This window comes from Stigmatopora nigra, chromosome 1 (genome assembly GCF_051989575.1).
Source record: "Stigmatopora nigra isolate UIUO_SnigA chromosome 1, RoL_Snig_1.1, whole genome shotgun sequence".
NCBI classification, from domain to species: Eukaryota; Metazoa; Chordata; class Actinopteri; order Syngnathiformes; family Syngnathidae; genus Stigmatopora; species Stigmatopora nigra.
In genome coordinates, this window is record NC_135508.1 from 25440544 (window position 1) to 25460451 (window position 19908).

General features: G+C 41.3%; 1 protein-coding gene across 10 annotated transcripts in view; it reads right to left on the minus strand.

The window, feature by feature from the left end:
• The window catches only part of anks1aa (ankyrin repeat and sterile alpha motif domain containing 1Aa), a 91180-nt gene that overhangs the window by 49778 nt on the left and 21494 nt on the right, over positions 1 to 19908 (minus strand). For all 10 annotated transcript variants that reach the window (XM_077741521.1, XM_077741144.1, XM_077741223.1 and 7 more), the window contains one exon: positions 70 to 366. In XM_077741521.1, coding sequence (XP_077597647.1) covers positions 70 to 366 — 297 coding nt within the window. The remainder of the gene's footprint in view (positions 1 to 69; positions 367 to 19908) is intronic.

Genomic DNA, 19908 nt, shown 5'->3' on the forward strand with positions numbered 1-19908 from the left:
TATGGTTTAGACATCCAACCTTAAAATTAAAACTCAGGATTCCATAAAGTAATGTATATAAAAATACACCTCATAGGTAATGTCCATGCCGGCATCAAGGAGCACTTCCACCACAGACAGATGTCCATTACGAGAGGCCAGGTGCAGCGGTGTGTGCTTCTTAGTATTGCAGCTGAGCAGGTTGGGGTGTGCACTGAGCAAAAGCTTTACTACCTCTAGCCGGCCATATAGTGCGGCCAGATCCAAGGGCGTCTCAAATTTGTTGTTCCTCATTGTAGGGTCCGTCAGCTCTTCCAGCAGCAACTGCACTACTTGTGAGTGTCCATACTGGGCAGCACAATGCAGCGGTGTTTCATTGTCATTGTTCTGTCAGATAACAGACAAATGTGTTTAAAAGCAACGACACTGTCATGGACAGAAATCCGATAAAAATACATTAGTTAAGACACAACATGGGACAAATTATTGGCAAGAGGTTAGACAATATAAAAAAATTGAAAGAACCCAACCACCATTAAAATTCACAGTGCAGAAGGCAGAAAAGGAAGGATGATAACTAAAAGCACAGGACAGTGGGCAAACTAAGGCCTGCGGGCCAGATCCGACCCGTTGTTCGTTTTAATCTGCCCCGCAGAAGATTGGTACAGGATGGTTTGATTTAAATGATTGCATTCATTTCATTTTTAATTGTAATGGCGGCATTTCAACACCAGGTGGAACGAAGGCGCAGTGAATTAAGAGACCCATTTCCAATTACCGCTCTTCTTCTACTGGTCAGATCAGAATCCATCTGCAGCAATGTCAAAAAAAAGTCGACAGTAAGTGAGTGTTTAACAAAAAAATGGATGCCTAAATACTTTTTTGCTTAAACCTGGTCCAAGAGTGTATGCCAAGAAACATTTGTGGTTTTAAAAAAATGCAACATCAGTAAGACAGGGAATAAATGTTGGGATGATCAAAAGAATTCAGGACAAGGTGAATGAAGAAAACTCTTAGCAGGAGGTAATTTTCCTACATTGCATAACTCAAAAGGAAGTGCTGTGTAAATCCATGTTGCAGCTTGACAACGTAGTGTAGCCACCGTTGTGAAATGTGTTAACTTTATTCGAGCGAGGGGACTTCACCATTGTCAGTTTATGAATTTTCTTGAAGAAACTGACGCGGATAACATAGACTCACTTACTTTACCATTTTAATGTCAGCTGGTTAAATTTGGGAAAAGTATGTCAACATGTGTGGGAGCTCAAACAGGAGATTATTTTGTTTTTGGACCTACTTGAAAATACTGGCATATTTCCTGAATTGAATGAGACAGTACTGAAATGGTTCATCCTGACTTAGATTACGGGGAGTGCTGGAGCCTATCCCAGCTGACTTCGGGGATCGCAGGGCACAAGGAGACAGACAAACATTGACTCTGGCACTCATACATAAGGGCAATTAAGAGTGTCCAATCAACCTACCATGCATGTTTTTGGAATGTGAGAGGAAATCAGAGAAAACCCATGCAGGCCCAGGGAGAATATACAAACTCCACACAGGTAGACCGACCTGGATTAGAACCCAGGACCCTAGAGCTGTGAGGCCGATGCGCAAACACTCAAGCCGCCAGGGAGCCTAGCTGGTTTTGTTTTCGAAGCAACTATCAGACATGTCATTTGCTCATTTCCCCACACCGGCTGCATAAAAAGAGGCCCGCAACGTGAAAAAATATACGAAATCAGTGGATGACGTGCAGGAGGAATTCTGCGGTTGGTTTTGTGATTTTTGGAAAAATTGAGAGGGCACTTCATGTGTCATGTCCTAAAAGACCTGGAAACTGTGTTGCAGTTGGAACTCATTGATCTCCAATGTGATATAGTGTTAAAGGACAAGTTGAACTCACTAAAACTGGATGAGTTTTATGCTTCATTAAGTGTTATTTGGCTCTACATATGTGTACTAACAGACTTTTAGTGTGTTGAACACCTATAAAGCACTCCACATATCCCAGATGAGTGATGAACACTTCAGATCTGAGAATCGCCACAACAGAATTACCACCATACTTCAGTGCACTGGCTAAAATGGGTGATCAACACTGTTCTCATTAAAAGGTATGTTCATACTTGTATGCTTTTTTTCTGTTTCTGTTTCATATGTACAGTTAAGGAATGCAGTTTTATATATGTGTTGGGGTTGTTCTGTATAACTATTATATATAAATGTGTAGTAAATCATTTCTTTTTTTTTATTAAAAAAAATATTAATGAACCTATCATCAATATGTATCGTCTGTCAAATTTTAAAAGTCAATGTGGCCGCCGAACAGTTTGCCCACCCATGGTCTTATAGTACAGCAGAAGGGATTGTCATAGATAAAGGGTTAATGGCAGAGAAAAAGAAGGCACCTTGGCAGATGAGAAATTACAACACTAATTAAAAACGTCGACATGGAACTTGGAAATCTTGACTGTTAAACCAGTTATTATTCCTGCTTGTGCAAAAATTACACATAGCGAGAGGACTTATTCAATACATTTTTAATATAAAGTCGTCTTGCTTGTAATTCAAATAAATAGTTTGTCATGTGTCCCCGATGACTGGCTGGTCACCAATTCACAATGTCATTTAGTGCATATAGTTGCCTGGGATAGCCTCCAGCACACCCGCAAGCCTTGTCAGGATAAACAGTATTGAAAAAGAATGAATGGTTGCCATGTGAACTACCATAATTTTGGAGCTAGAAGACGCAATGTTATGGGCACTATGGGCTTAGTGGTTTGCGCGCCAGCCTCACAGTGGAGGACCTGGGTTCAAATCTAGGTCGATCCACCAGTGAGGAGGTTGCATGTTCTTTCTGGGGCTGCATGGCTTTTCTCCAGGTACTCCGGTTTCCTTCCACATTTCAAAGACATGCATGGTAGGCTGATTGGACACTAAATTGCCCCGAGGTGTGAGTGTGAGCGTGAATTGTCTCCCAGTGTCCTGCGATTGGTTGGCCACCAATTTAGGGTGTCCCCTGCCTTTGGCCTGAAGTCAGCTGGGATAGGGTCCAGCACCCCCTGCAACCCTAGTGAGGCAAAGACGGTTCAGAAAATGAGTGCTAGGTTCACCAATAGGCATTCCCAAATGAACGCATAAACAAAACAGATATCTGACTCATAAACGGTGTCTTGAGAGAAAATCCATCCACATGCGCCTTCGTGCAAGATCATTCTGCCCTACGAGGCATCTCTCATGCTGTTTATTACATCGGATTTTCAACATGAATCTCAGTTCTCAAAAAAATTGAAGGTCTGCCGGATCTTCCCAAGGGATCGTTGTGAACCACACTTTCAGAAGTCGTTGTCGATGTTTCTCAAAACAATTTTGAAAAGTCCAGCTGGAGAGAGGACCGACCTTCCCTTTGTTTAGCACGGTTTCAAGCAGATGTACTAAAAATGACTTTTTAAATTTTAATAAACTAAGTAAATCAAAGCGTTCTCCATTGCGAGCAAATATATAATAATGTAAGACTAATAACCCTAACAATGAGATGAGAAGATGCGACATTTTCCCTGGTATTTAGTCTGATATGTTGAATTGAGATACGATGTGAGATTGCAAAAGTAGTTATACCTCTACTTACAAATGACTAGAGGTACAAAAGTTTCAGGTTATGAATTTTGTATTATACAAATGAGCGACTCAAGATACGAATAGGATCCGAGTCACGAAATCCCCCAAAAAGAAAATGCATTTCCTTATCCGTTATTTTATTTGAAAATATTGTCGTGGATGCATTGATTCTCAATTTAGAGACCTCGCTACTTTCTACTGGGCTCTCATTTCATCACTCTCATTCTATCTCCTATAATGACAATAAAAGTATTCAATTCAATTGGCTGTCTCACAACAACCACTATCCATGTTTCAAGATTCTCTCTTATTAATGATTGCAATTCTGGTTATTAAGTGATTAAAAATTGTACAAATGCAATGCAGCACATATTTTCACACACACACACACATAGGGCACACATTAAAGTCTAAAATGTAATACAAAGTGGGCGGCTTTCTGGCGGATAAACACGGGTATTACGTCTCCCATTTCAGCGGCGCAGGGCACATTTTCATATGCTTGCTATTCATTTTAAGACATTAATAAATTATATCTTTGTAATTTCCCCACATCATTCATACTAAATTGTGACACTGACCAATCTTAAAGGGTTTAGTTGGTAGTTTTGTGAGGACCGTGGAACGAATTAGAGAATTTACATATTGTTGGATTTATTCTGTATTACTATTATATACATATATGAGTAGTAAATCATTTCTTTGTTAAATCATTCTTCCTATTGTTCGGTTTGAGGTCATAAACAGATTGTTTATCCGACGTCTCACTCAGTATCGGGCTCCGAGGAGGCAAGCAAGGACTCGGGATATCTGCCCCCTCCATAACACTCGTATAGTGTGCATACCTTGTGACGCACTCCGGGCTTCTTTATGTAATTGGTATATGATTGTTTGGTCAAATGAAGGCGTGATTGTTTTAATCCAAATGCCTTAAAGCGGTACGCGAAATACTGTTTGAGAGGATACTTCTGAAGACAAGGGGGAAGTCTTGTTGCTGTATCTTCCCTTAAGGTCCTTATCCGTGATCCAATCTATTTAATTAAATGTCAATAATTGAATGAGATTTCTGCCTGCAATTATTGATAATTACATCAGAAGCGTAATTATTGATGAACCTATCACATATAATGTACTGCTCTACTTACAAAATATTCAAGTTACAAAAGAAGTTCTGGAACCAATTTATTTCGTAATTACAGGTATCACGGTATCTATATTCAGCTGTATTTTTACACCTAAAGGGTGCACAGACTGAAAGGGCGCTGTCTCAGTTGCGTGTTTAATTTCTGTATTTTGCTCATACATGAGGCGCAACAAATGGTAGTGCTAGAAGGACACATACACTAGCATTCTTCTGTATCCGACATTTAGAGTTAAACCAAATGGCCGAGTTTGTGGTTGTCAGGATCTTATTTCATTTTTTTTATTATACATTTGCTTGCAATGAAGAAATGCTTTGCTTTACTATTAAACTTACTTTGCTCATCATTATTAGTTTAATATTATTGTTTGTTTGCTTGGAACAAAATTAATAATCTGTGGTTTCATCGCACTGTCAGGGTAAGAGTTGTCGCCGTGGCGTTTCGTAATAGCGAATTCAGCTTTGGCAAAAGCTATAACTATAAGGTGCTCGCAGACACATTAGTGCCAGGCAACCACAATCCATTCCAAATCACCACGTACACTGCCTGTCAGTCTTTGTATGTCACTATGGTTGCCATCTGATATCGCTCCCAAGCTGTTCGCAACGGTGCTCTTTTATGTTCAATCCTTGCCTTGAGTTCTCCTTCCATGCTTTCACACCCGCAACTAGTTGTCATTCACGTTAGGCCTTTTCGCTGTGTAGCTACTGTGAATCCTTCACCACTTCGCCGCTTCAAAATTTGTGGCTTCAGTATATATCATGTTTTTTTATCTTAAGTATAGAAAAGTTTGTAAAAATTGAAACTCTCAAGTGGATGACAGGGAATGAAAAGGCTGATGTCGCGGCTCTGCTTCTTTGGGAGTGAATTGAGTGGCACTTAGTGCTAAAGAAGAAGCCGCATTTTCATGCAGATGAGGATTGATATAAAAAGGCTGATATCTTGCCTTCTCCTGTTTTGGTGGAAGTGCATTTTCCATTGTGTGCATTGGTTATGGAGAAAGACTAAACCTATTGGATTTTGAGTCAGCTTTGAAAATGCCTCCAAGTGTCTTGTCATCCAATGAGGAAAAAAACTAAACATGATTAAAGTGACCGAGAAAAGGTGACATCTCCATGCTAAAGGGCGGGGCATGCCATTGCAGCATTAATACATCTAGTGTGCTCTCGTCGCACACATCACCTGTGGAGAAAAATGGCAAGCTTATTCCAGTTTTGTTTGGATTTTGAGAAAATACCTCCTAAGCGTCCTGGCATCCAATGAGCCTAGGGAAAAGAAGAGACAGTGACCGACCGAGAAAAAAAGTGATGTGTTATGCCATTGCGGCATAAATGCATCTAACATGCAATTTACAAAAAAAAGAAGCCAACATTTGGTAGATGGCCACAAAGTCCTTTTCCAAGGACACTAAGTGAGTGGTAACTAATATGAAAAAAATAACCAGCATTATGAGGAATTACACTGTAGATACAGCCTGGCATGACGAGAAATCTGCAGGAAATCCTCAATATGGAAGGAAGTTGATAACGTCTCCAGGAGATTGATGAAAACATGGCCAGAGCCATTAAATTTGCCATTTGTCATGTCCTTTTACAAAAGCATACAAGGTACATGGCGACCGTCATTCATTCTCTTGTATGCCGAAAACCTCTCGGAGAAACGTCTATTGCCCCTACAGCACCTCCCGGAGATTCCAATGCCTCTCGAATATGATGAAGAGGACTTGGACTAGAGTTCACAATAAACAGTTTTTTATTATTATTATTATTTAAATGAAGCAGAGAGAAACTATTCTCTTTGGGAGTACGTACTTAAAGTACCATATTTTCCGCACTATAAGACGCATCTAAAAGCCTCTATTTTTTCAAAACCTGACTCTGCGCCTTATAATCCGCTGCACCTTATATATGGACCAATATTAAAATAGTTATCATAATAAGATTAAAAAATCAGTTGATAGGGTACATCATTCTCTACAGGTCTCGCTACTACGGTAAGCAGCCTGCGACTTCATTTTCCCCCATACGCGGTTGATGCTGGGATATGTAGTTCTTTTGTCAATACACCCAGTATGACGGCAAGCACACTAAATTGGTGCTCGCCGTCATTCCGGGTGGATTGCCAAAAGAACTCCAGTCGCTACATTGCCGTCAACACAGCATTCAAAGCTAGACTACTATATACAGTATTTTCAAACCTATAAGGCGCACTTAAAATTCAAAAAAAATCTCTAAAATGGTCAACGCGGCCAATCGGTCGGTGCGTTTTGTCTGTGCACTAAACTAAATTTTAGGGCGCACTTAAAAGTCTAAAATGTTCTCTAAAAGGCTTGATGCACCCAATTTTGTACGGCCCTCACCGATAGAGTGGCTGGTTTTATTTCTTGCCAACACGCTGCTTATTGCGATCAACCCAGCGGGCGTTCACCCTAAAAAATAGCCTCCCCACGCATTCGAAACATTACGGTAAATCCATTCAAAACATCCCACAGGAGTGGCAAGGCATTTGACTTCCGTGTGCTTGCAGCGCTTTTAACCCTCAAAAACATTCTCAATACTTAAAGAAACAGCATATCAGAGCTATAAAGAGGAAAAGCCTGGCATGATTGACAACACAATGCGGGTGTGAGTGCTTGGAAAATTGACTCAAGCAATGAATAAAACAATTTAGCAGCTTTGCTAACAGATTGCTAATGGATGGCTTAAGGATGGCCAACATTGTAGTTTGGGCAGGCAGTGTCGCACGAGTTAAGTGACGATTTGGAATGAAATGTCGATGCCAATATAACATCGAGGAGAATTAAAGGCTTGGGAGTGATGCATGTCGTGAGTTACAATGGATTATGGATAACTGGGCTCACGTGTCGGTCAGCACTGTACTAGCTTTCGCCAAAACTGGAATCAAGTTCCCGGAATACACAACTCTGACTTACAGTGCAGCCTAGCATGTTAAACGGCGAACTGTTTATATCAGTGTACCTGTGACCTCAATAAAGCATTATCACACTTAGTTTTGCTCGTGCTGTCTTAAAAAAAACACGCTAGAGCCAAGTCTAACATACGCTCGCAGCTAGCATAACATATGCTAGCAGCTAGCATAACATATGCTACAGGATAGCATAACATATGTCTCTGGTAGCATAACATAGGTACGCTAGAGGCTAGCATAACATAGGTACGTTAGCGGATAGCATAACAGGTACGCTAGAGAAGCATAACATTGGTAAACTAGCAGCTAGCATAACATTGGTACAAAAGCAGAGAGCATAACATACACTAGCCTAGTGTCATGCTAGTGCCTTATCAGACGAGGCGTCCAATGTATTGACAAAAAAATGAAAATATACCCAAAAATGAGACTGCGCCCTATCACACGGGTTTTATAATTGTGAAAATATGGTATAAATTATATATGGATCAATATTGATCCGCAACAGGTCTCGCAACTAGTGTAAGCAGTCGGAGAATCAATTTTCCCCTTGCGTGGTGCATACCCGGCCGGTATGACGGCAAGCACTAATTCGGTGTTCACCGTAATTCTGACTGGATTGACAGAAGAACTCCAGCCGCAAGATTGGCGTCAACACAGCATTAAAAGCTAGACTGCGAACTATAAATTATATATGGATCAATATTGAACCGCAACAGGCCTCGCAACAGGTCAAGCAGCCGCCGAGTCCAATATCCCCCTTGGTAGACGGCGCCGGACAATATACACCACTATCTGCCTGCGGATCCTAAATGCCTGGGCTGAGATATCAGTTTCAGCTGTGGTTCGAGCTTTTAGGAAAGCAGGAATTTTTTACTCATCTGCCACACAACCAAAGCGACACAGACTCGATTTTGATGACTTTGATGAGACGGAGCCTGGGTGATGGTTCTCCCATTCACCCAGCTGTTCAATTCGGACACTGAAGATGAAGAATTCGAGGGAATTATAGATGAGGAATGAACTGATAAAGTGAGCTTTACTTGTTTCTTTTGTGTTTACAGTTGAACAAGGTTGGTCATAATGTGAATAGGTGTGAAAACACATAGTATGGTATGTAGTAATAATAGGAGTGATCGTACTTCACATTTTTTTTTAATATCACGGCCACGTCTGGTCTACATTACCCGCAATATCCGAGGGATTACTGTATGTGATTCAACATAAGCAACAAATTCAGCAATGATTTGGATAATTTGGAGCAGTCATGGCCAGGAGAGGGTGGACATCCAGAGCTAAGCTCATGGATGGTATCAGAAGAAACAACTGAGACTTTCAGCATTTACAGTACATACGGCACTGTGATAATGTCAAGTACAGCCAACATCCCTGACTGTCATTGTGTCTGTAGGTAGGAACAAGTGCAATTTTAGACTATGTTAGACCTTTTTTTTTAAACCATTGTGGGTTAAATTTAAGACCTTCACAAAGTATTAAAAGTAAGAAAAAACAGGCCCAGATTGCATTCAACTGACATTTATTGTCGGAGTTCAAGAGGGAACTGAGGGAGGGTAAGTAAGAAGACAGTGAGAGGTAAGTGATACATTTTATTCTTGTTAGCATCGGTGAGGCAACAAATTTGGTGATGCGATGTTTCCATCGTGGCGGAGTGCTAACAAGTCTGAATATGTCAGTTAAGGGGTCTTGCCTGGGATGGCGGACCAGTGGAGAAGCACTATACAATTTCGTCATACGCAGCTGAGGGTATGATGACTACTAGGCTTTTTGTCAAGTCAATGATGACGACAATGCCTATGTCTGATAAAAGATTTTAAAAAAAATTGTCATTGAAAAAAAACAGACTACAACACACAACATTTTCAGTTGTTTTTTTTCAATATAACGCCTCTACTTAAAATGCTGAATGTTGAAAAGAACCACATTTATACATATTTTTAGATATTGAGATGGGCAGAAAAAGAGAGCCCAGGAGTGATAGAGTGTGTGTGTGCACGGGTGTAGTGTGGAGCCTACATGCTTCGTAGCTGTGCACTTATGGGAGCAATTTCGATCTCCAAATTCTTGAGCTGGGAGAGTTTGTCTTTAGCAGCCCTTCTCAGAGTATTTGATTTAGAGAGGAGCTGGGCCATATTGCTCCCTGCCTTACCCTCCCCTTCCTCTGCTGATATAGGCAGTCTTGTCTGTTCCGCACTGTTTTCGCGATCGCCAAATCGGGATAAAATGTGTACGAACAGTTCCCCGATGTTGTCGTTTGCTCTGTATGACTGGTGTTTCACCACGGTGTTCAGTGCCCACAAAATGTCTGCCTTCATCGTTTGTGTCAAGCCCATTAGGTCGCGTATGTCACTTGAAGCATCATTTGTGGATGTGTTTGCCTAAGAATAGAACTGGGCAATTCTACGAGACTCACGTGGTGATTTCAGAGAGGCCTGGTTTTTATTGGATTTAACGTGGGATTCGAGTGCTTTTACTCCCAGGGTCCCGAGTTTCAATGATCTTTTGCACTAGGGGCAGTACGCCTCAGTGTGATTGTCAGGAACACGTTTGAGCCAGTCCGAAAAATCCTGTCGTTCGGGCCAACAATCATTAAATCTGCATTTACCCATTGCTTATATTTTGTCCAACTCTCATTTGTCTTGCATTACTAGACAACTATTTGCGTCTCACGGCAATATCCTGTGACGACGTACACAATTCTGCTTGACGTCTGTAGTTTTATTGTTTTCCGCTAACAGTGATTTGCCGCTAACAGAACTACAAGGACAATAAGCCACCAAAAAAATGGAACGGCGTGATAAATAGACGCAAGAAAAATATTTTTAAATGTATTCTACATCGATATTTTGAACTTTTGCACTAGGTCTTAAATAACCCAAATGAGATTTTAGACTTACAGTGGAAAATATCTCAATATTTTAGACTTTTTCAAGCCTAAAATTGAAAATGGCTATTTTTAGACTTTTTTAAAGAAAATTTAGACCCCGCGGACACCCTGGTTTGTACACATTACAGTGAGGTCCAGAAAATCTAGTGATGTCATCCACAATACTTGACAATTCACTCAATATTACTGTAAGGGGTGGAAATATGAGTGACAGATCAGGCCAGAGAGCATTACCAGTCGTTCAACAGATAAGCTTCTAAAATAACTGCACATGCACGCGTGTGCATGGACAACACCTCGTGGTAGGAGGTGTGGCCTTTGGACACCATTCAACACAAATTTCTTACAGCTATGCCTTGATGGGATAAGCAAGGTGTTCATGATTCCTGAGAAAAAGACATATTCTAGCAAACCAAACAATTGGTCTAGTAGTAATGAACCCTATCATTCAAAAGGCAGAAACATGGATGTGTTTGATTTGCTCTTATTTCTCCTGATTGTGACAGAAGAAAGTCGCATGCAAATAAGTCACAACCTTGCGCACACGAGGAGCATGTCAAACATTTGCTTAATGGTGAGATAAACTCAGACTGTGAAGATGACTTCAACATGCAAAAGTAGACAATATGATTACATCGGCATGATATAAATCTGCTACGTCCTTGATCAGTCATCTCAATAATTTCAGTTTCCAATGAAAAAGAAGTGTTTCCAAATGAAGCTATTCAGTTTCTTTTGGTACTTAACTAATACACTAATGTATGGCATCAGTACATTTATTCATCCATTTATATTATTTTCTCAAAATGTAATACATTTAAAACTGAAAAACAAAAATGAATAGTGGTACCTCGACATACGATTGTAATCCGTTCCGAGAATGAGATCGTATGTCAAGGTTTTCGTAACTCGAGCGAACTTTTCCCATTGAAATGAATTGAAAACAAATTAATTTGTTCCAACCCTCTGAAAAAAACACCAAAAACAGGATATTGGATTGGAAAAAAATGTTTTATTTCTTCTAATTTGCTATATATTGACAAAGTAATAAATAACAAGTGGTCAATAGTAATAAAATGTTTAATAGATTAAATTAGACGCATTTCGCGGAGGGGAGAGACAATGACCCACACGGAGGCAGAGGGGGGTGTGGTGGACTTTATCCACAGCACTTGTAAACGAACAAATAAATATAAATTAACTTGGATAAATATATACAGACAGACTTAAACATACGTTTAACATACGTCTAATGTAACTTTACACAAAACTGATTTCTAGTTTTGTCTTAATCTTTTGTTTTCCGGGTTAGCGGTTTGCCACGGCTCCACCCTCAAGTTCGCTATCGATGGACTGTTTGCGGTTGTATTGCCTTCAAAATATTCTGAAAATGATGCACACAAATTTACTCGGCTGTGAGACGATGGGTGCGTTCGGGGGAAAGCCGCCATTGGGTTTTGAGACATTGGTGAAATATTGCAAGGACCCAGGTCGTCACTTCCTCCACCCATCATGGTGGCAGTCATGAGAGGAAGGCCCAATGCGTTTGGCGAAAGTAGCACAGCATCGGAGGCATCGTGGGATGGTTGCTGCTGACCTTGTTTTAGGATCCCGACGGGGCTTTGGGAATTACTTTGGGCAGCAATGGAACCTTTCCCCCTCTTCATCGCCCGAGTTATGTGGATTCGAACTCCAGCTATTCTTTTCCTCCATGGAGGGAGAATCCTCAGCCTCCATTGCTCCCTGTTGAACACCCCAGCTGTTTGGACTCAGATTTTTCGGATTGTGAGGATGGTCGGGAGCTAATTGATTTGTGGGCTGGATATTCGGACTCGGACTGTGATTCCCTTAGCCAATTCGCACGTCGATACGCCCCCCAACTGGGGACCTTCTTCTCCGATTACTCCGACCAGGATTAGCCGTGTCGGCTGGCCATCTTCAATGGACAACCACGTGGCGGCCGGCGGGGAGGCTCAGGTAGGAGTTTAGAACACCGCCCGTGTTTGTGGGGTCACAGCGAGGAGCGGAAGGATGGGCTGGACGCTCGAGCCCCTAAATTAGCTCCTTGCTCGACCTCGCCCGTCCGAGCTCCTAGCTCGACCTCGCCCGTCCAAGCTCCTTGTTCAACCTGGCCCGTCCAAGCTTCCCGCATGACCTCGCCTGTCCAAGCTTCCCGTATCCCTGTGCCGGCTGGGCCACCAGTCGCACACGTGCCGAAGCCACGCACAATATTCCCCGTGCTGGCTGGACCGCCAGTCGCACCTGTGCCGAAGCCACGCACAATATTCCCCGTGCCGGCTAGACCGCCAGTCGCACCCGTGCCGTAGCCCGCCTAGTTCCTCATTAGCAATCTGTCCAGAATCTTGATAATGATACTGATTGTTTGATTCAGTTGTGTTGGAGGAGGGAAACATGGAAAACAGACTCCATGTGGGCCCTCGAGAAGTGGAGTTGGGCACCCCCTGTGGTAGATGGTAGGGAAGGAGAAGCTGGAGAAATTGAGGAGGTAGAGCAGGGGATGAAGAAGTGGGTGCAGGATCGCAGGTGAGGTTGAAAGTATAGACAGACATGGGATTAAGCCTTGTAGCATTGTAACATGGGCTGAGTTAAGGAATCATTGTAGGGAAGGAGTGACATTAACTAGTTTATTAGACAATATTCTTTTCACTATTATTGAGTAAATCATTAAATTATAAATTGCTCATAGATATTCCACCTTTTGTTATGTTTATACTAAATGTAAAATTGGCACTACAATGTTTGAGAGTAATTGACTAATAATGTGATACAGAATTTTATGATAAAATTTTGGTTACAAGCTTGACAACCAGTCCATCCAAAAAAGGAGCTAAAGGTAACAAGAGAAAGCAAGTACTGCTAGAAATCATAGTGAAAGAGTTTGACTTTCATTAAAAATACTTGTGTCCCCTCCCACTTTTTGAAAAAGATTAGAATGTACGTATACATGCAAACAAACAATTTAGAGTCTTCAATAACCTGCCATGCATGGTTTTGAATATGCCATGTAAATAAGAGAAAATTCACATAGGCATGGGGGAAGCGTGAATTCTACACGGAGAAGACTAATCTATGTGAATCCCCTAGAATTATTAGTAAACTCTGAGTCTGATGCGGCAATCTGTTGGCCACATTGCCACCTCAACTACATGTAATGGCAATAAACATTACTTTAAATTCATGACACAAAAGACTATGAAAGGAAATTTTTTGACTAAACAAATCTGTATCAACACGAGGCAGATCTTGAAGATTGTGTGCAAACAGCCAAAATGTAGAAGAATACTTAAAATAAAAACAAAATAAAATGTTTACTGTGTATAAAAGAATATAATAGAGCCAAAAAGCTTGTCCTGATTGAGCCATTAACATGTAACTTGTAACAAAATGAGTTTAAGATTTATGTTGCTCATTGATAATTTCGATCAAGGAATATTGGGCCATTGTGGTTATTGCATCTTTTCCATATTTTGCAGGGTTGCGAGTATCTAAGAAAGAAAAGAAAAACCATGTGGTTTTCATACTCTGCGGCCCAAGAGACTAATAACACGGTTTGACGAGTGGCCTCTGTCACGTGCTGGCTGGCGCCGCAGCAAGGTTACATCACAATGGCTTCCAGCGGCAGCAGCAGTGGAGGCGGGTGCCAGGGATGGAGGCTTGTTCTTGAGCAGCTGTTGCTGCCCGTGCATCAAGAAGCTGTGTGTGCCGACGCTTGTTCACAATCAAACAATGCTCCCCTTCTATGAACGAGAGATTTACGTTTTGTAGAAATTCAATCTAGTTTGTTTTTTAAGTGGCAGAAAATGCTGTGGGAAATCATACCGCTAATTTGGTAAGCAAAGGCCATAATAATACCTTTTTTTATTTGGAGTGTCACGCATTCCAGCGTAAACAGGCCAGATTTGCATTGGAATGGGTTGAATGTCCCTGAAATACTGCCACAAATTATGATTCATCTACAAAGGATTCATACTCCCTTATCATGCTCCATATCACAGGCCGTAGACTTTTTATGTGGAAACACTGCTCTACATTTTTTATACATTTTCAAAATGTCTCTGACATATAATCTGAAATTCAAGGCAGGGAATCAATTAAACAATAAAAACCTACATTCACTTTTTCCCCAAACTTGTGATGTTCCCACATAAATATGTATGCCGGGTCAGAGGAATTCATCTAAATATATATCATATCAGACAAGTGACCTATATAGAGACATGAAGCTTGCATGAGTTGTATTGTGTCATGGGCACAGTGGCTTAGCTATGCTACATTATACTGTGATCCTTCACCACCACGCGGCTTCAGTACATGACGTTTTTTTTAACTTAAGTATGAAAAAAAAGTTCATAACAATGTCAAAATCCACGCTGAAACTTGCAAGCGGAAGACAGAAGACAAAAAACGGTGGTGGAAAATGGCAGAAATCAGGGCACTGCTTCTTCGTCGCTGACATGGTTTGAACCCACGGTGGTTTTGTGCATGTTAAGTTCATCGCTATTTTGTGACAAATACAGCTTATAGACAAGAAAATACTGTACATTACATCATTTCACATCACTCCGAACCTTTTCCAACATTGGATAGATTTTGAATTTGCATTGACAATACATCTTAAACGTCCAGCGTCATCTAATGCGTCATAAATGAATCTACCGTACCATATATTAAGAAAGAAGAAGTGAAAATTTGGCAACCACAAGGAATAAAATCATCATTAGGATGGAAAATGCCTTATCGGGAGAAGATGATTAGTCCAACATGATTAGAACCAAAGCCAGGACCTTTCACTGAAAGGGAGCTGCCGTTCAAGGTCTGGACTTGGCAGGAGGACTTGGACTAAAACTCCCATTAACCTGTTTTTTAATTTATTTATATCAAGCAGAGACACTTAACCTTAAAAACAAGCCATTAAAATGTGAACTGTTTATTTGCTCAAATAATGATTTGCTAGAATGAGACGTATTTCGATCACTATTCTGAGCTTGTGTTTTCGATCACAATATTATGTTAAACTGATAAATGCAGTAGTATTGCTTGAAAAGTTAGAGCTAAATAAGTGAATTACCTCATTTTACTGCATTCACATGTTCACAACAGCACTTTTTTTTTAAATGTAAACAATACAGGTAAAAAATGCACGATGCAAAAATATGCCAAGGCTAACTTGCATCTGAATATATTGACAACTAAGAACATGGCGGTACAGTGTTCCCTCGCTTATCGCGGTTAAAGGGGACCGGGACCACCCACGATAAGTGCATTTACACATAGTAGGGATTCCCCTTCAAAAATGCTTAATTTGAATTTAATTCCAAAAAAAAAAAACATTTTTTTTACCCCCCTGTATACAGTACACCATATAGAATACGGGAAGAGAGAGTGAAACTCATGTTATAACAAAAAAAACTGTAAAATATGTTGTCTCTTTTTTTGGTAGATTTCAAAAGAAAAAAAATTGGAAGCAAAGCGTATCTGTATAGATTTCTTCTCTAAAAGGGGGCACTGAGAAAGGAAACAATATTATAAATCACTGCTTTACAACCTTTGATATTCAGCTGGTTGGGTCAGTCAAAGCCAAATTTCTCTTGCCATCGGATGAGCTATCTAAAACAAGCTCCAGCAAAACAAACTAAAAGCAAGCGAACCTTAAACGGACAGGCAAGTGTCCTGGTCCAAAATTACAGACAACAGTCTTGATTCCAGATATGAAGTTTCCGAATGCCTAAGGCAGACTACAGAAGAATCTGGCTACTGGATTATTCAACTCCGCTTTATAGGAAATTGAAATGTTTCCATGACAACTGCCTCTCTCATTCTCTCATCAGCAACCTTGTGAACATCCAGTGAGCAGTGGGGCAAATCCATCCAATTCCACGCTCCACACAGACAACTATGTCATGGAAATCTTTGTCTAATGTCGATGCAAGAGATGGCGACAGTGGACACTACGCCTCCTCTTTCTCATTGAATCACTCACTGGAATTCCCTTCCCTCTATTTTTTCACATGATTCCATCAATGCCAAAGAATTCTCACATTTTGTTCATTCTAAGCATGAATAAATTATTCAAACTCAAAAGTGGGTAGTATGCTCATCATTTGTTCACTTCAGACCAATGTTCCCTCTAATTTTTTGTTGGTCTGGGCAGAAAGACAACCTCCCTGAGCGCTCACAGTACCAGTGTTTGCGACATCATCATTGCTCGCTATGGGCACACCAGTATCACTCACACGTGCCATAAGCAGGTACATGTCAATGTTCCCTCTAATTTTTCCTGTAAAACATGCTGTAAAACACAACATAAGAGTGGACAGAGCTACGGCCACTGGCTGCCGTGTAAACGGTGCCCTCATGGCGAAAGGGGTTAAAAAAAAATTAAGTTTGGATTTTATTTATTGCGCGCCATGATTGCTGCTGCGCAGAGGAGACGAGAGTAGTGTGCAATTGCGCTCGCGCGCAGCTGAGAGGGAACATTGCTTAAGACAATCTGAAATTCCTAGTTAGACCTAAAATCAGATATAAATTTGAAGCAGGGTGGGGATGCTGTAGGTAAACTACAGTATAAGGGTGTGTGTGAGGAAAGTAATTCTTCCCCATCCAAACACTAAGAGGATTAGTTGACCATGTTCAAAAATAGTGTGGTGCATTATATACAGTTATTGGTTAGCTTCCGAGAAGCCTGCTCAAAATGCATTTATGTCAAAGCTACCATGTTTGCACTACTCAAAAGCAGGGTGCCAGTGTCAACAGCTGAATTCAAACAGGAAGCAATTTAATAGTGTCTATTTTTAAATAATGATTATACATCTACTTAGTAAGAGAAACAGTAGCTATTGGGGTTAAGCATGTTCACAAATCGCAATGACATTGTCTGCAACCATTCTCTGCTTACATGTACATTACGCTTAATTCTAATAATAAATTTACAGGTAATCCTTAAAACTGAGCACTTTTAATGTATTTTAGCACTGGTGGAGGAGCCATTACCTAATAGCAATGTTGTTAGCAATACTATGAGAGCTAAGGCAGCGTTTAATGCTGTAAACAAGACCTAGATATAGTTTATTACATGCTTTCCTTGGTATCTTGCTGTCAACATCTATTCAACTCAGCTCACTCATTAGTGGTATACAGGCTATGCAATAGAGACATTGGATTAAAAAAAAGCAATTATGATAGTATGACACATAGGTATATCCTATTTTTATCTTTAACATGTGAAAAATAGGCAAGAAATGTTCATGCTCATTTCGTCTAAAGAAATAGAAATATTTGTTTTAAAATGTTTCACGCCATTTCGCGATGTAGTGGTTCACTCGCCTGACTTTGGTGCAGCAAGGCGCAGGCTCAATTCCCGCTAGTGGTGGTATGATTGGTGATGCAGATGGCCGTTTGTCTGTGTGCCCTACGACTAACTGGCGACCAGTCTAGGATGTAGTTTGCCTTTCACCTGAAGACAGCTGGATTAGGCTCCAGCAAACCCCGCAAACTTTTTGAGGATGAGCGGTATGGAAGATGAATGAATGAATTAAAATGTTTCATATTAATCAAACAAACAGGGAGGATGAGAGAAATCTGATGATATTTCAAGTCAAATTCCAAGTGAAAATTATCAGAAAGAGTTGAACAATCAATTAATAATTGAATAATATGATCATTGATTATGGTCAATTGTTGTACCTCGTTATACTCTGCAAATAATCTGGGTCCTTTAAATGGGGTTTCTTTAGAAATTATAGTAATTTAGAAATTTACCTAAACCCATGCCTCCGCTGTTTTACACAAAGGATGAGCTGTTAGCGATATGCAACACCTGGATTCCCCTGGACCTCCCCGCGGAGTTAATGAGGAAGAGAAGAGGATGCAGAGATGGATGAAAATGTCAGGAGAGAAAGCAGCGCTTCAGACCCATCATTCCATTTATTATTATGGGGAACGTAAGATCTCTCCCCAATAAGACAGAAGAGCTAACGGCGCTTACCTAACAACAACAACAATATCGGAAAATCTGCATTATGTGCTTCACGGAGACCTGGCTGAATGAACTAATACCAGTGCAGCCCCGGGCATATTACTGTGAAGGAGCATCTTTGCACTCGAGATATCGAGCTAGTAGCTGTTAGCATCAGGCCCTTTTACAACCCCCGGGAGTTCTCGCACGTTATCGTAATAACTGCGTGTATATACCTCCCTCGGCCGATGCGGCAGTTGCTCGCAAGCTGCTACACGCTACTGTATCCCGGCTGCAGACGTCACACCCCCAGTCTCTTCTTCTTATCTTTGGTGATTTTAACCATGCTCCCTTGGCTTCTACTCTCCCCACCTTCACTCAGTATGAGAAGTGCCACACCAGGGAACAAAAAACTCTGGACCTGCTGTATGCCAACACAAAGGAGGCATACAGCTCATTCCCCCTGTCCCCACTGGGCCGCTCAGACCACAACCTGGTCCATCTGATCCCCACCTACATCACAATGATGAGGAAAATAAAACCTACCACAAGGATCATACAAAGATGGACCGAGGAGACCAACATGGTACTGAGGGACTGTTTTGAGACAACTGACTGGGAGGTGCTGTGCAATTCATATGGGAAAGACATTGACAGTTTGACCCACTGCATCACAGATCATATTAACTTCTGTGTTAAAAACATTGTACCCTCCAAGAAGGTCCGTTGTTTCTCCGTCGTGCGTCACCAGGGATCTAAGGGCCCTCCTGAACAAGAAGAAGGGGGCTTTTAGGTCTGGGGAGAAAGAGAGCCTGAAAATGGTCCAGAAGGATCTGAAGAGAGAGATAAGGATGGGAAAGACAATCAACAGGAGGAAGCGAGAGAACCAACTCCAGAGAGGCAACACCAAAGAGGTTTGGAGGAGCTGGAGGACCATTTCAGGCCAGGGAGGGAACAATCAGAGAGACCCGGAGTCTGGAGACAGGGAGTGGGCCAAGGAGCTGAATCAGATTTTTTAACAGACTCAGTCCTGCCCCCACTCCCCTGACCCCCAGACCAGATTTGCTTCCTCTTTCTCTTCCTCCTCTTCCTCCCACACTTCCACCGGTCTCTGCATTACTGTCGATCAGGTGATAAAACAGCTAAAGAAAATCGAGGCAAGGGAGGCTACTGGTCCAGGTGGCCTCAGCTCCAGACTAGTGAGAGACTGCGCATATTTTCAACCTCAGCCTCAGTCTGCAAAAGGTCCCCACCTTGTGGAAAACTTCCTGTGTGGTCCCAATTCCAAAGACTGCGAACCCCAGAGAGCCAAACCAATTCAGGTTGGTAGCATTAACCTCTCACCTGATCAAGACATT